This window comes from Dermacentor albipictus, chromosome 1 (assembly GCF_038994185.2).
Source record: "Dermacentor albipictus isolate Rhodes 1998 colony chromosome 1, USDA_Dalb.pri_finalv2, whole genome shotgun sequence".
Classification (NCBI taxonomy): Eukaryota; Metazoa; Arthropoda; class Arachnida; order Ixodida; family Ixodidae; genus Dermacentor; species Dermacentor albipictus.
In genome coordinates, this window is record NC_091821.1 from 40,471,547 (window position 1) to 40,487,628 (window position 16,082).

Below are 16,082 nucleotides of genomic sequence, written 5' to 3' on the forward strand. Positions count from 1 at the left end.
TACGGCTGGAGGACACCTCGTATTACCCATTGGACGATGCATCATCAGACTTGCAATTTCTACTTCGACTTTCGTAGCGTCTTTCCTTGTGCTGTCCAAGTGTTCTCGGCTGGTTATACTGGGCATGGATTTTCTCCAAGAACATGGGGCGATCATTAACCTGTATGACTTGTTCGTGACTTTTTCTAACAATGTTTCTTCGGATTTGAGTGTGGAGGATGAAGATCACCGCACGGCTTTACGTGTGGTCGATGACTGCGTGACGTTATTGCCTCGAAGTAGCATCTTCGTCCTTGTTGAATGCCCCGAAGACCAACTAGGAATAGGCATCGCTGAAGGTAACTTCACCATCTTGCTGGATCGACAAGTCGGCGTCGCATGAGGTCTCATAGAGCTCCAAAATAGGCAAACCACAATTCTAGCTACCAACTTCAGTGGCGAATACAAGCACTTTGCGAGGCATACCACCATGGCCTACATTGAAATGGTGGACGAGTCCAACGCCTGTGCTTCAGTAATGACAATCTCGATTCGGGAACCCAGCGATGGGGACTTGACCAGTCGCATCAACGTCAACCCACAGCAAGACCAACACGAAAAGGAGAGGCTCCTCACTCTGCTATCGTCATTTAGCGACTGTTTCGCCACCACATCGGAGGTCAAACAGACTCCTTTAACTAAACACAGAATCATCACTGAACCAACCGTCCAACCTGTTCGCCAACACGCTTATTGCGTGTCACAGAGAGAACAGGATGCTATTCGTCATCAAGTTAAACAAATGCTAAACGATGATGTCATTCAACCATCGACAAGTCCTTGAGCTTCACCTGTTGTATTAGTTAAGAACAAAGACGGTTCACTACGATTCTGTGTCGATTATCACAAACTGAACAATATCACGAAAAAAGACGTTTACCCACTTCCTTGGATTGATGATTCTTTGGATCCCCTGCGACATGCCGGTTACTTTTCTTCAAGGGATCTGTGTAGTGGGTACTGGCAGATTGGAGCTAACGAATTGGACAAGGAAAAAACGGCGTTTATAACACCCGACGGTCCCTATCAATTTAAGGTCCTCCCTTTTGGATTGTGTTCTGCGCCGGCCACATTTCAATGCACGAAGGACACAGTTTTATCTGACCTTAAGTGGCACTCATGTTTAGTCTATTTAGATGATGTAGTTGTTTTTTCCACCACGTTTGAACAACACATCCAGCGGCTTGAGGCAGTTCTTCAAGCCATCCGCACCGCCGGCCTGTCTATGAAGCCCGAAAAATGTCACTTTGGCTACGAGGAGCATAAATTTCTAGGTCATATTGTCAGCAACACCGGTGTGCACCCTGACCCTGACAAAGCCATGGCAGTTGCTCTGTTCCCGATACTGAAGACAAAGAATGATGTCTGCCGATTTTTAGGGCTTTGTGCATATTACCGCCATTTTGTGCCCAATTTTTGTGAGACTGCCAAACATTTGCAACGACTCAAGAATGACGTCACATTTGTTTGGGGCCCGGCACAATCTGACGCCTTCCACGACCTTCAGCAACGTCTGCAGACACCACCGATCCTTGGTCACTTTGACACCGAGGCCGATACAGAAGTGCATACTGATGCTAGTAACGTTGGTCTCAGAGCGACACTCGTACAGTTTTAAGCTGGTGTCTAACGCATTATTGCGTATGCCAGCCGAACTTTGTCTGCTGCTGAAAAAGCTACTCAGCAACTGAAAAGGAATGTCTGGCAGCCGTATGGGCTATCCAGAAGTTCCAGCCATACTTGTACAGGCACCCCTTCCACGTCATCAGCGACCACCACTCTCTCTGTTGACTGGTGAATCTCAAGGATCCTCCAGGCCATCTTGCAAGATGGAGCCTTCGGTTGCAGGAATTTGATGTGAAAATCATCTATAAGTCTGGCCAGAAACACACGGACGCTGACTGTCTCTCCCGCACCCCCGTCGAACCCGCACCACTACATACTGACGACGACTCTGGTTTTCTTTGTAGTACTCTTCAGTCTTTAAACCTAGCTCAACAGCAACACCAAGATTCCGAGCTCCAGCCCTTGATTGAATACCTTGCAGGAAGCCGCCCACAACCCCCGTGGCAGTTCGTGCACCACTTGTCCTCTTTCTGCCTATGCGCCGACATCCTATACAAGCAGAACTTTCACCCTACGGCTACCGTTTTCCTGCTCGTTGTTGCCGCTCCTCTCCGTGACAACATTCTATGTGCATGCCACGACGAACCAATGTCTGGGCAACTTGGTTTCACACGTACTCTGGCAAGGATCCAGCAGAAGTACTACTGGAGAAAACTTGCAAAAACCGTGAAGCAGTACATCAGAAGTTGTTGAGATTGCCAGCGTCGCAAAGTTCCACCACTGAAACCAGCCGGTCTGTTTCAGCCTGTACGACCTCCTTGCTCACCTTTTGAACAAGTTGGGGTGGATTTACTTGGCCCGTTTCCAAAGTCTTCGACTGATAACCACTGGATCGTTGTCGCCACCGATTACCTCACTTCATATTGCGAAACACTAGCCGTTCAGCGAGCTACTGCTTCAGATGTATCCAACTTCTTTGTCAAAAATATCATCCTTCGACATGGTGCTCCCGCTGTCGTTATCACAGACCGTGGTACGGCCTACACCGCCCAGTTTGTCCGAGATATTTTGCAGGTGAGTGGAACAATGCACCGTACAGCAACTGCGTATCACCCGCAGACTAACGGGTTAACTGAGTGTCTCAACAAAACGAGTGGATATGCTTTCTATGTATGTCGCCACGGATCTTAAAAATTGAGGGCGAACTTCTCCCGTACGTGACATTCGTCAATAACACTGCCCTTCCCCCACTTCAACAAATCATCGGGTTTCCTCCTTTTCGTCTGGTCTACGGATGCGACTTCACCACTATGCTTGACGTGATGCTCCTACCAACTTCGTCTCAACCTACCACGCCAGATACAGATGCCTTTGTTCAGCGTGCCGAAGCAGTGCGGCACCTTGCACGGCAATGAATTTTATCCCGACAAAGTCAAGATGCTCGTCGATACAACATACACCATCGAGACGTCACTTACAACCTGGGAGATCTCGTATGGGTTTGGACTCCTATACGTCAACGAGGCCGCTCAGAAAAATTATTGCGCCGATATTTTGGACCCTACATAGTTTTGCATCGTCTAAGTCCTGTCAACTATAAGTTATTTCAGCCTAAACTTCGTACCACTCCCGTAGACCACGTTCCTCTGACATTGTTCACATTACCAGGATAAAGTCCTACCACTCGCACTGACTCTCATCCACAAACTTTGTGGTGTGGCCCCTGTCGTCACGTCTGTTGTCTTTCTCATTTCTTTTTTCTCCTTATGGCATTTGACATCTACCTAGCTTTTTTTTTTTTTTTTTTTTGGAGGGAGGGGTAATGGCACGCGCTAGTTACGCTAGAAGCTGAGGAGGAAGAAGTGTGCGTGGTAGCTGCTGCAGAAATGAACAGTAAACGGCTGTTCACTTGGAACTGACTGTTTACCTTTTCCTCTCACGACAATATATAGTAAACTACTTTCTTCACGAGGACATTTGTTGCTAAAACACGCCCATTCACTATGTCCATCAGGGGGCACCATTTGAGCACAGGCCATTGCATTCTGTGCCTCAATAGACGACAGTATAACACCATTCAATTGTGCATTCAGAGGGTTTCTTACTTTCATGATGATATTCTTAAGATACTCCAGGTTCTGAGCGTGTTTCTCTCTCTCCTGGTTGCGCTCAAGACGCCGAATCTCTTCTTTGAGCACTCGAACTTGCTCAGTCAGACGAAGGTTGCTTGATTCCGACTCGTTCAGCAGCTGCATTAAAAAAACAAAAGGTTCACTAAAAGTGTTTGCAATAATGGTGAAATGGTAAAACCTATCTTGGTCAGGTGAAATACCTGACCAAGATTAAATGTCTACACAAGAAGCAAGCTGGTGCACATTTCTTCTTGCCCACAGTAAAGATAAAATGTGTTTCAAGTGAGATGTCTCAAAAGGCTTAAAGATAATCAGATGTTTGACTGAACCCTTTAGGAAAACTTAAAGCTGTCTTGCTGGACATTTTAAAGAGCCACTAAGTTCTTAAACAGAGAACAATTAAACAAAAATATGCTAACACTACGGCACAAGAACTTCGTAGGTATACATGCCTCGAATTTCTCATTCTCTTCTCCCATGCGTTTTCTCACATTTCACTTCAGAAAACCACACACTCCATAGGCTTCCAGGGAGATGTCCATGCCCATCAAAGCCATGTTACAGAAGTGCTCTTTCATGAACTTTCGCTGTGCATACATAATATTTCAGTGCACTGCACCTCTGCTGCCGCTGCCAGAACCAACTGAGTTTCCTGTGACTAGTGGCAAAGCACTGATGCAGCAGCTAAGTAACAAGCTGGCTGGGAGCCAGGGAAGGAGTAGACTTTATTGAAAACTGCATAGCATTTACCTAGCTTTCCTTGTGCAGGCTTACATGCATACTGGCAATGGTTTGCTGCAACAGAAGACAACACTTTCCTCTCCTTCCTTTCAAGGGCAAATTCGGTGATTTTAACATGAAAGTGTTTTATGCCAGGCTCCACCGAGAATCTGTCCCATGTACAGCAATTGAAATGCGATATTCAGACCACATGGCGGCCAGCACTTTTTGCGCCACTGTTAAGTGCTGGGTGATCTCTGGGAGGGTAAAATGCAGTCACAATGCATTGCAAAGGCTCGCGCTTTCATGCAATACAGAAATGCAGCAATTCAGTGGCCAATGGTGGCACAAAAAAAGGGGCCGGCAGTGACGCGCTCCGAGTATTGCGTTTCAATCGCTGACCACTGCACATACATCACGCAATGCATTATGCCAATCTTCAAGATGGCAACTCTTTGCCGTGTTGTCTACCTAGAAAGGCTTGCTTTATTAAAGGAGTTGTGCTCTTGATTTATATTTGTTGCAATAGGATATTTAGGTATCATTGTTTTATTCCTTTCGTAGACTACATGGCTGGCAGCCTGGACACCTGTAAGAGAAGTAAAGATGGCAGCGCTAGGAAGTGTCTCGTGTTTATACTGTACTTCGATTTTTGAGTGCCTACCCAATGGTTAGGAAATAGGCATAAAAAGGCTATGAACGTTTACCTTATTAAACAAATTTTGGTCTTGATGACGTATATTTGTTGCAATGAGGAATTCAAGTATCACTTGTTTTGTCATTCTATAATTTCATAGACAACATGAACGGCAGCCTGGACCCCTATAGGGGTCCAGGTCTCGCAGTCATACCAAGGTCCATTCAAGTGGTCGTGGAAGCAAGGCCGAAATGTGGTCTAGAACCAATTGCAACTTTTTACATGAGATTGCAGCATGCCTACATCTTGCGGGGCAAAACACCAGTTCATAAAAGTTACACATTCACACATCACTTACGGAAATACACTTGTACAAGTACAGAAAATACCATTACAATGAGAAAGTCTGAATTCACTGGCTGTTTGCTTCTATCCATTAACAATAATGGGTGTGAAACTACGTCAGCTTACTGTAGTTCACTCATGGCGATGCGTGCTGGGATACGCAGAGACGGTATGACTGTATTTAAGGCGCTGATGTCGCCAGAAGTCTTATGTGTAGTCACAAATAGTGCCCGATAATAAATAAATAAAAAGAAGTCATAAATAGTGTCCAGTGCCTGAGAAAAACTATAGGCGGCAGGCATGCTATGCTAGTGAATTCTTTCAATATAGTGTTGTTTTCTCTTGACAGAAATAACAGATGTGTGTTGGTACTAGTATTAGGGACGCATGCATGTGGTATATTGCAATATAGTGTCGTTTTCTCTTGACACAGAAATAACAGATGTGTTGGTACTACTAGGGATACATGCATGTGCTACCTAGTTTGAAATCTGGGCTAACCTAATGCTCTGAATTCACGCGCAACAGTCAAGCCTCACTGGTGTAATACCTGCAGTTATAGAATGAGAGCTATAAATACCCAGAGGCCATTCACAGTATTCCCCATTGGGACGCAATGTTGTGACGAATGTTCCTATTTGCTTGCACTGTCCTTGTACTAGGTTGTACTGTAGTTATGTGCTCTATTTATAGCGAATTAGGGTGGTCATTCTGGAGCACTCCAGAGGTAGTCATTTTTCTCCTGTAGTCTAAAAATGGCACTCTGACTACATTCAGTAGGTTTTCTCAGATCACAGAAGTCTCACTTACCGCAACCCAGATATGCTCCCCCCAATGACGTTAAGAGCAATTACAAGATTCGGCTGGTTTCCGGTTGTGCAAGTGCTATGTAGCTTCCATCGGTGCACTTTTGCCGGTGTTGGCTCGGCTGTTTAGATGGTTTCATAATTGTGCTGTTGTGCTTCGCGTGACTAGCATCGATGTTGGCAACGTGGCAACATTTGCATTTGTTAGCAGCACCTTCAGTTCTATGTGCTGATAAGTTGTGCCAGTGTACAAAAGCAGCAACCCCAACATCCCTGGTAGCTACAGGTCAATATCCATATGGAGCATTACAAGCACAATTTCGAAAAATTAATGGCACAACAACTTAAGGACTTCCTTAACGCATTCAGGCACCAATTCTATTTCTTGAATATGTAGTTTCCCCACATTTCTCGCATCTTAAGAATCATGAAAAGCATATAGCTGCAAAACAAATTAAGCATTTGCAATTATTTGGTGAGCTTTATCAAGATTAGAGTATGTGAACTCTATTTGAGAACTCTCTACAGTAACGTCAGATATGAGACTATCAACTATTTCATATCTAGCATATTGGAAACCATTTATCCAGGCACTTGAGAAATGTGCTTGATGTTAAACATTGTGAAAAACAATGAAAGAAGTGGACCCACTACAGGATGACATACTGATCCCGAGACCGAACACCCAGCCGTCTACTTTCCAACCCATTTTACTAAAACACATTACGCATAATTTTCTAACTTGCAGCAGATGTCCAACCGCAAGTGTTTCGCGATGTGTGCAACAAGTTTTAAGTATCATTATTTTCATCAGTGCTTTTACTTTTGATGCACTTCTTGGCGTGCACAGTTGTGCACACAGTGCCTAAAGGGGCTAAAGAGGCCCTGAACCACACTTCTTTAAAGGCTCAAAAACACCTTGGAACGAATAAAACCAAAATATTAACGAAGAACCAAAACAATTTTTCGAAACGACCTAGTACAAACATAGGTAGTACAAGTGCAATATTTACCTTTCCCACTCCCCCTCAACATCCTCCATACCAAAGGACCGAGGCAGTGCCAGTGGCAGTGGTCCCACCTATGCTCGTTGCGGGCTCATTGTGGCACCCAGCAGCGGCTGCAGTATTTACGCTATGCTGCTATGCCCAACTGTGCACGGCAGAACTGGAGTGCGTGCTGGCACTCGTGTGCTCCAGTCTGGCTGTGCTATGTGGTGCGGATGAGTTTTGTCTCGCATGAATTAGTAGGCAAATCCACATACCACATTTTCAAGTGCTGTCAATAGCTCCACACAAAGCGCTTCTAGCCTGGAGTGGCCGGGAGCAAGCACCTGCTACCACACGTTTCTTGAACATGCCAACTGCCATCCCTCGCAAGGCGCCGCAGGCATAAAGCGTGTGTGGTCTGGACTTGTATTTCGCGTGGTTCTAGGCTAGTTGATGGTCAAAATCTAATTGAAATTAGCGAGATCCTATGGTTATGACACCGATAAGGAGTGCACGGGCGGGCGCAGCCAAATTGATAGTCGCTTTCTTTTGGGAGTGCGCAATCTTTACCGACATTCAAAGAGCAATTTTTTCTTACTTAAAGGGCAACTCCAGCAATCTTTCAATGTCCAATAATCTCAATAAACTTTTGAATATACATTCTCTTTTGCACTCTGATTATTTGTGCCAAACAATATGGCTGCAAGTCATTTAGTTTTCCTGAAAATGAATTTTAAAGATTGATTGCGTGTTCCCGACTCATGACTTTTTACTGGCCACCCTGTGTTCTTGGCATCAGAGACTACACCACCAATGTCACTGAAATCATAGCTAAAATTGCTGGTGTTTAGTTAGAAAGATTTGTAAAAGCTCCCTGTATCGTCAGGAGGTATCATCAGCTTTGCTTCTTTGGCGTTAGCGCCATGTGCACAGCGCGTATAGCACGTGTTCTGCGTGTTTACATCATGGTAGTGTAGGATCTGACATCATAGACTCATCATGACGTCACATGAAGCAGCTACCTGCTTCGGTTTTAGTATCTCATTTATTGGTTACCTAAAACTATTGATAAATTTCTAAGCAAACTGAACAACCCTACCAGTGAAAGGACTGTCAATATCATTTGAAAATGACAATATTCCTACTATGGCTAAAAAAACGCCACAGTCACCCTTTAAGCCTGTTTAGTAAACTGCGTCAATTAATATACCTACTGACAGTAGGAAGAAGTGCAGTGATCCAAACACCTTTTTTGACTGACATCGGCTATCGATCAATAGCAGTCATCTATGGGAATCTTGCATATGACATGCAAGTCGCCGGCAGCTCCTAAACAGGTGAGGAGAAGACCTCTATTTGAAAAGAGTGCTGGAGCAATATAATTAACTTTGCGCACTGTTTGTGAGCTCCACACGGCACGCACTGCGACAAAATTTGGCTGAGATGTTCAGAGTAGCACATGCTATCCGCGGAATGTGTTTTTTCACCAAGCCTGAGGGGTGGTTCAGGACCCCTTTAACAAAAATAATGCGAGTTGCCCTGAACAGCATCTGGGTCATCACTTGTGGGAAGAAGTGTGGTTTACGATCTCCCACATTCTTTATTACTCGTTGGTCAAACACAGACGAAATCACTGAACCCGGCTGGTCCGATCGTTTCTTGTTCGAGCGCTGTCTCAAGTGTGCGGCGCGTGGAACCGCATGCTTAGGAGCCACTTAATTATCATCGATCTAACGCTGATGGCTCACCACAACTTCACCCCTTAAAAGTCCACATCTACTGCGGTCCTTACATTATCCCAAGGCATTAACTCAGCCTTTAACCAGCAAAAGATTGTCACTGGAGAAAGCATTGGTATAACACTTGTAATTAAGTGCTGTTATAAAAACTGTAGTGCTTTGGTTTTGTTGGTAGCTCTTACAATTCTTTTTTCATTCATAGTTATCCTAAGTTGCGAAAGCAAAAAGTACAAGTCTATGAGTTTCAATTCGCATCTAAAAATGTCCCATGTGATGTGCCACAAGGGTCTGTATAGAACTCTTGCATACTGCCAATAACCCTGTGCACACATTGGGTCCCCGTCACCATCGTAAAGGGTAGATGTGCAGGCAAGCACAGGGTGAGCACAGGACGATCACAAGGAGTTAGTGGGCCATGCTGATTCTGCTAGAGGTCTCAGTGAGTTTGCTACGATGCTCCGACACACTCATAGAACATTTGCTTTATAGTATGCGTCTGTGAACACAATCTCAGTTCCCCCCCAGGGGAAAGTAGAATATAGCTTGCCATGTGCCGGCGCTAGTGCCGTGAAGGCGTTGTCTGCTGCAATGCAAAAGCGGCAACAGGAAGAGTTCAAGAGGAGTTGGCTCAAGGAACTGCAACATTTGTCTAGTCTAACATCATTCCCGATTCCATCTCAGCAAAAGACACACAAAAAGAAGCATGGCATGCTGCAATATGGTGATATCTAATGCGCTGGTATAGCAATCCAGTCGGCATGAGCTGAAACAGAGCCTGCACGGCCCACAAACTTCCGACGCGCATCCTATGCTCTCCTCCCGTCGTGATGGTGCCAGGAAGCCAATGTGAGCACAGGGTTGTCATCATTATGCAAGCGGTCTATTATTCATTTACTTATTTGTTTACTTATTTACCCTCAAAACCAAGGGTATTACAGAGGGGAGTGGGAAAAAAAATGGAATCAAAGACAACAGCAAGATACAGTGAGTAATAATAACAATTTCAAACAGGGCATGTACTTTGTAGGAGCCGGGGGTTGTGGCCTTGGAGTCTGGCGTCACAAAGAGGGTCACTCTCTAGCCTACAATAACGGTGCGTCTGGTAACAGGTAGCTGGCCTGGGCTATCGAGGCGTCACACGAAGGCTAAGCGGCCCACGCTGTTGTCAGAGTTCAGTTGACGAGGGTTGCTTCTTTTGTGAAGATTACGAGGTTGACAGGATGGGGAATGGAATAGGAGGTTTACTTACATTGGAATTGCAAACTTATTTAGATAGAACAAGGGGTATTGTACTGGCCAGAGCACGGAGCGCAGTACATCATTCTTGTAGCATGAGCTACAGGTCAGCCGACTACATCTTTCTGGCAAGCACACATCAGAGCGTACTGCACACACTTCAGCAGTCTGCTTAAATCCCTTTGGTCCTCCCTAGATCCCTAGGTCAAGGAAATTTGCGGTCAAACCTTCATCCAACCGGAGCATCCAAAGTCACTGAGGGCTATGCCTTAAGACGAAAGATGAACATAAGCACTCCGGCACCTTTGTTTCCTGAACACAAAGAAAGGAGGAGAGCTTCGTAGACCGGGATTGTCACGCTTGACTTAAACTGGCGCATCTTGGTTGGCAGTGGCAGTTACCGGAGTCCGTGAGCGAATGGTGTAGAACACCCTTTTCCAGGAGGTTCTTGCTCCCATCGTCCCTGACAGCGACAGTGAGCCATCAACCAACACTCAATCCACCAAACATGCCTCGCCTTGTCGCCTCAGGTCTGTCCGAAGGGACGCATTGTTAGATTCCCGAAGCAATTTGTCACAGTGGTGCAGGAGGCTAGGTCACTTCCCCCGCTGGCCGATCGTAACAACTTAAACAATGGTGGTTAGTGCCTTGCGAAAACGTTGGTTCCAAACGATCGCTGTGCACGGAAGATTCGGAAAATGTTTTCGAATCGAATACCTACCTTATGGCACTGATCAATGTGAAGGGACATATACTGCGGTGATAGAAAAGATTTGTCGTGAAGAATGGTACGGTAGTATATGTTATGAAATAAATTCAAGCGGCCAATTTTTCAATGCGCTGCTAGAGACGGAAGGGAAAGACTGGCTTTCACGGCTGTTATGCTAGCAGTGCGACTGTAGTTAGACAAAATGAAACGAGTCGAGTTATTCTGAATAAGTTGCAGGGCAGTGATTAATTTTACATGCATAGGATCCCATACAGAAGCAGTGTATTCAATATTTGGATATATTAAGGTTCTGTAAAGTATTAGTTCAACTGAAAGAGGAATGGTGGAAAAGTTGCGACATAAGTATTCTAGCATATGGTTAGAATTGTTAATGATGTTTTCTGTGTGCACTGTCCAATTTAGATGACATGATATGTGAACATCAAAGTATTTATAAGATGTAACGGACTCTAATGGAACACTATTCAAAAGATAGATAGGATGACTTAGTGCTTGGGGTGACACGTAATTTTGGATTTTTTGACATTTAGTTCTATTCGCCACATTTTACACCAATTGGATACAGCAACTATGTCAGATTGGAGAGTGTTAATATCTCTATCAGTATTAATTTCACGAAAAATTACGCAATCGTCAGAAAAAAGAAAGATGTCAGAAGAACCAGTGAAAGGGAGATCATTAATGTAAATTAAGAATAGAAGGGGTCCAAGGACGGACCCCTGTGAAATGCCAGAATTTCAAATTCCCTGTGGATGGACGGACCCCTGTGGACCCTTGTGGAACGCCAAATTCTAATCAGTTAAGAAGGAAGGATCCAATCCACTTAAAAAGGTTAGGGTCAAGGTAAAGAAAACTTAACTTGTGAAGTAGTAGGTTCTATTTTGTTCTCTTCATGTGTTAATTATTTTACACGAGTAGTAGTCATCAAAAGCTTTAATGTATGCCGATCATACTTCAATATTTACAGTAAGTACACTTGCACTCTTCCAACACACCATGCTCAACGAATTGCTAGCTGTGTCAAAGTGCTTTCATGACAATCAACTGCTATCAAATACTGACAAGACTAAATACATTATTTTCCGTTCACAAATGAAGAACCTTTACCTGTAATGCCCCAACACAGTCCCAAATAAAGGAAAGATCAGAAGAACTTATAAACCTTTATTGCTGGCCATGGGGAGTATATTTGAACAAAAAGAACTATGAAATGTTATTTGAGGTATAATTTAGTACAGTTATCAATGAATTGGTGATTGCTTTGCTGAAGCATCCGCAACCACAAAGTTGCTGGAGTGTAGCAAAAGCACTACTGCAGGCTATATATGTAATCTTACTTGCTAAAATCAGAATTTTTAGGCATCAAAACAGCATAGCCTATTTGATACATTGGGCATTACAGGGTTTTAACTATGTTTCAATTAATATATCACTAAATAACCGAAATATTGAACCTGTTGACAGCATTAAATACCTACTACTAATTACATTTGATAGCAACATTCAAAGGAAATACCAAATCCATGCTGTTTGTAAAAAGCTTTCCTTCAGCTGTTACATGCTCATAAGTATGCAACAATATCTTTATTTGACTTTGCTACGGCCTTTGCATATTAGCTTACTTCACTGCCACCTTAGCTATTGTTGCGAATTATGGGGATAAACATGCACAGCTTACCTAACACCGTTACTCCATTACTCTGAAGGGAGGCTCTGGTGGGGCTTTGCTTCCCGGCCACCCACCTCCCTTGAACACAGCCAAGGACTTTGAATAAAGTTCTCTCTCTCTCTCTCTGTCTACAAAAGCGGATCTCTGTGCATCATTACTTTTTACATGGTGTATCATCCCTGCAGCACTCTCTCCAAGGGGCTAACGTGTGCTGTCGTGTGCTACTTTGCGGAACTGCAAGATTTGTCAAGTAAGCAGGAAAATAAAAGCTGACACACCTCTGTTTCAAAACATTTTCATTTTCCCATCGCTAAACCGATGACACAAGCAGCAGCGATCTTAATCTTCCTGTGTGCGTCAATGATGAAAAGCTAATCGAATTTTCCTGTGCTAAGGTATATAGTGACTTACCCCCTGAAATAAAACTTGCAACAAGTTTCAACATAATATGTAGAGTTACTTAAACATTGTCTTGATATTTTCCTGTGGCAAGTTTCATAATCACGCAATATGTGTACTGCCCCTGATTCAGCTGCTCTTTGTTGTTGTTTATTATCCCTTTTGGGGTCAATGACATAAATACAGTCAACGACTGAATTTTTGACGCCCAAATTTTCGGACATGCCTGATAATTCGGACGTCTTCACGGCACCGCCACGAGCCCCATAGAATCAATGTATAAGGACATCTGAAGTTTCGGACGCTCGAACCCCCCGCCGTCCAATTTTCCGGACTTTCTGACGCGACGGAAGGTCCTTTGGCTCCTCGTGCAGCGCCCTTGCGAAGGAAATCGACTTGCAGCCGAAGCATATCAACGCTTTGAACTACAACTAGCCGAATCTAGCCGTCACACACCGATTTGGTCTGGCCACGCTGGCTAAGTTCATCGCCGCAAATGGCCACACTTCCGCTTCCGGCGGAGTTTCCGGAGCGGCGCTATTTTGTTTGTTCGCGCAGGCCACGTTTTGGCTAGCGTGGTGTGTGGTTGTGCTGTTGTGTCAAGCAACGTTACTAGCTTATTATAAAGAGGTAATCTAGTAACGTTGTTGTCAAGTGTGCTCTGCGAAGCTAGGCCTAGGTGCTTCAACGCTCGTCAGCGAACTCCACTGTTCGCAACTTGAGGATTTTGCTTGCCTTCGATGGCCCCCACTCCGTCTTCGTCGTCCTCGCCGATGGCATAGAAGCGCGGAAAGCAGTACCGTACCCACGGAAATAACTTTTGAACAGTTTGTTGACGCTGACAACGAGCTCAAGTTCTGCACATAACTGACTGACGAGGGCATACTCCGTCAGGTTGTGGGGAATTCAGAAGACTCCGATGTTGAAAATGAGGAGCCAATGCCTGCGCCACCTACAAGCGCCAAGTTGACGCGAGCACTGTTGACTTTTTCATCAGTGTACAGTGCTGACATGACCCTTGCTCAGATCAAGACGAATGTGATCGCATGCAACCGGAACACCGTCCAAACAACAATCAACAAGTTCTTCAAGCCACTGCAGCAATAACACTGGCTGCCCGACGATGCACATGTACATAATAAACCGGCAGTCGGCTGCATACAGAGTTTTTGAATGCCTCTTTTTATAGCGCCTTCATTGATGCTTTGGCAGGGTTTCGGAAGATTGGTACTTCGCCCTTTACCTCTAGATTCGAGAAAAAAAGAAAAAGGTGCGGTTTTTTGCATGCATTTATTTTTTTCGGACTGCCTGAATTTTCGGACATTTTCACGTTCCCTAGAGGGTCCGAAAAATCGGTCGTTGACTGTATACGGCGCCGCAAACAAATCCAAATAATTGATGCTGTATATTTACGGCGCCGTCTGTACGCTTAAAAAGCGCACCAATTTCCTAACTTTTTCTTTCCTGGCATGTGCTGCCACTATGTGAGAATACAGGGAATTTTTTTTCTCGTGCCTCCCTCTCTCGGTTTTTGTTTCATGGTTTCTTTTAGGACTAGTTTGCTCCAGCGCATCTACATACTACCGCTCACGCATTGGCACGCGGGTGGACGGTGGTTTTGGTTTTGTTCCGTGGGCGGTTTCTGCTTCTTGTGCTCACAAAACTGATGGCTCTCTCATTACTAATTACTGAAAGGCTGACCGCCTGTTTATCGCTCGTTTAGTGCTCGCAGGGGTGCGCATAGGAAGGATGTCGCCGTGCATGCATTTCCTCAGATTCTAGGCCCGAGGCTGCAAGAATACCATCAAATCACGTGGACGCCGGGCCACGCGGGTCTGGAGGGGAACGAGAGAGCGAACGCCCTAGCTCGAGCGCTAATCAACCGAGCGGGGCAAGACGAATCGTCTCATCAATCCCCACCATTTACCTTCATGCCCCTGCCGTCCAATTACTGCGACCGACTCGAGATCCAGCGACTCAACCGCAGGATTTATCCTCCACCTCACAGAAAGCTCAGCACTGAAGATGCCGTAGCTCTCCGACTTATTCAGACAAACACATTTCCTAACCTACACAAATACAGTAAAATGTTCCCACATACATATCGCGGCATCTGCCCCTGGTGCGGCGACACACGCCCTACACTCTTCCACATCTCGTGGGGGTGCCGGGGCAAACCTCAACACTTAAAGACGCCTAGCACGCAATTTGAGCGGTGGGAGGTACAGCTGACCGGCGATACCCTGGCGGGACAAGAAGCTCTCGTCCAGCAAGTACGTCGAGCAGCCATGGCCAGTGGAGTCCTGGAATGAGGACACCACCCACTCGACCTCAAGAGCAACCACCTTGATGGTTCTAATAAATGTTTTTTTTCTCTCTCTCTCTCTCCTTTATCGTTTTTTTTTTTTAGACTCGAAAACTAATTGCCTCTGCTTGGCAATAAGATGAAGATTAGGAGTAGTTAGTCAAACATTTTGCTTTTTTGATGCGCACACAACCACGCAGTTTTCTTGAGTGCGCTCACCTATGCAGTTCGATTACGCTATGGACATAAATATTAGTGTAGGAGTAGGAGCACTTGAAACTTGCGAAATATTCTCGTGTGCGCATTTTCTAAGCCTTGAACTGTGTATAACAATGCATCAAATTTTTAATTCTTATAAGTTTATTTCCTTTTTTTTTATTGGTGTTATTCATGAGTAAACAGTACATATATACCAACGCGAAATATTTTTTTCTCACTCAACGGTCAGCCAATGAAAATTATGGCACGAAATAGGTCCGTTAGAAGAATTGGAATCTGCGATAAAAAGAATTGACCCAGGGCGGTCGCACATGGTGAAAAAAACTGACCCTCAAATGGTTATTATGCGGTTGTTTGTGTTGTACGAATAACTGTTTACTAATTAGTACTTATGCATAGCAATTATCTATATTTATTACTGGTGTAGTGAAGAAGAAGCAGCAGCAGCACTTTGGGTCCACTGCTGTCCGCGAGATCAGTGCTTGTGCTTGGCCGGCACCACCTGGATTATCGCTGGTGCTCCATTGCATAAATAAATCACCCTAAAACAC

The 16,082-nt window shown here is 44.7% G+C and overlaps 1 protein-coding gene and 1 long non-coding RNA gene across 10 annotated transcripts in view; one reads left to right on the forward strand and one right to left on the reverse strand.

Moving 5' to 3' along the window:
* Positions 1-16,082, forward strand: part of LOC139061125 (uncharacterized) — a 401,615-nt gene that overhangs the window by 103,628 nt on the left and 281,905 nt on the right. The window lies entirely within an intron of this gene.
* Positions 1-16,082, reverse strand: part of LOC139046687 (GRIP and coiled-coil domain-containing protein 2-like) — a 159,229-nt gene that overhangs the window by 7,270 nt on the left and 135,877 nt on the right. For 7 of the 9 annotated variants that reach the window (XM_070540652.1, XM_070540664.1, XM_070540663.1 and 4 more), the window contains one exon: positions 3,711-3,854. In XM_070540652.1, the coding sequence (XP_070396753.1) occupies positions 3,711-3,854 (144 nt within the window). Of the gene's footprint in view, positions 1-3,710; positions 3,855-16,082 lie in introns of those variants that run through there. The other 2 variants (XR_011515183.1, XR_011515182.1) reach the window with 1 other exon arrangement.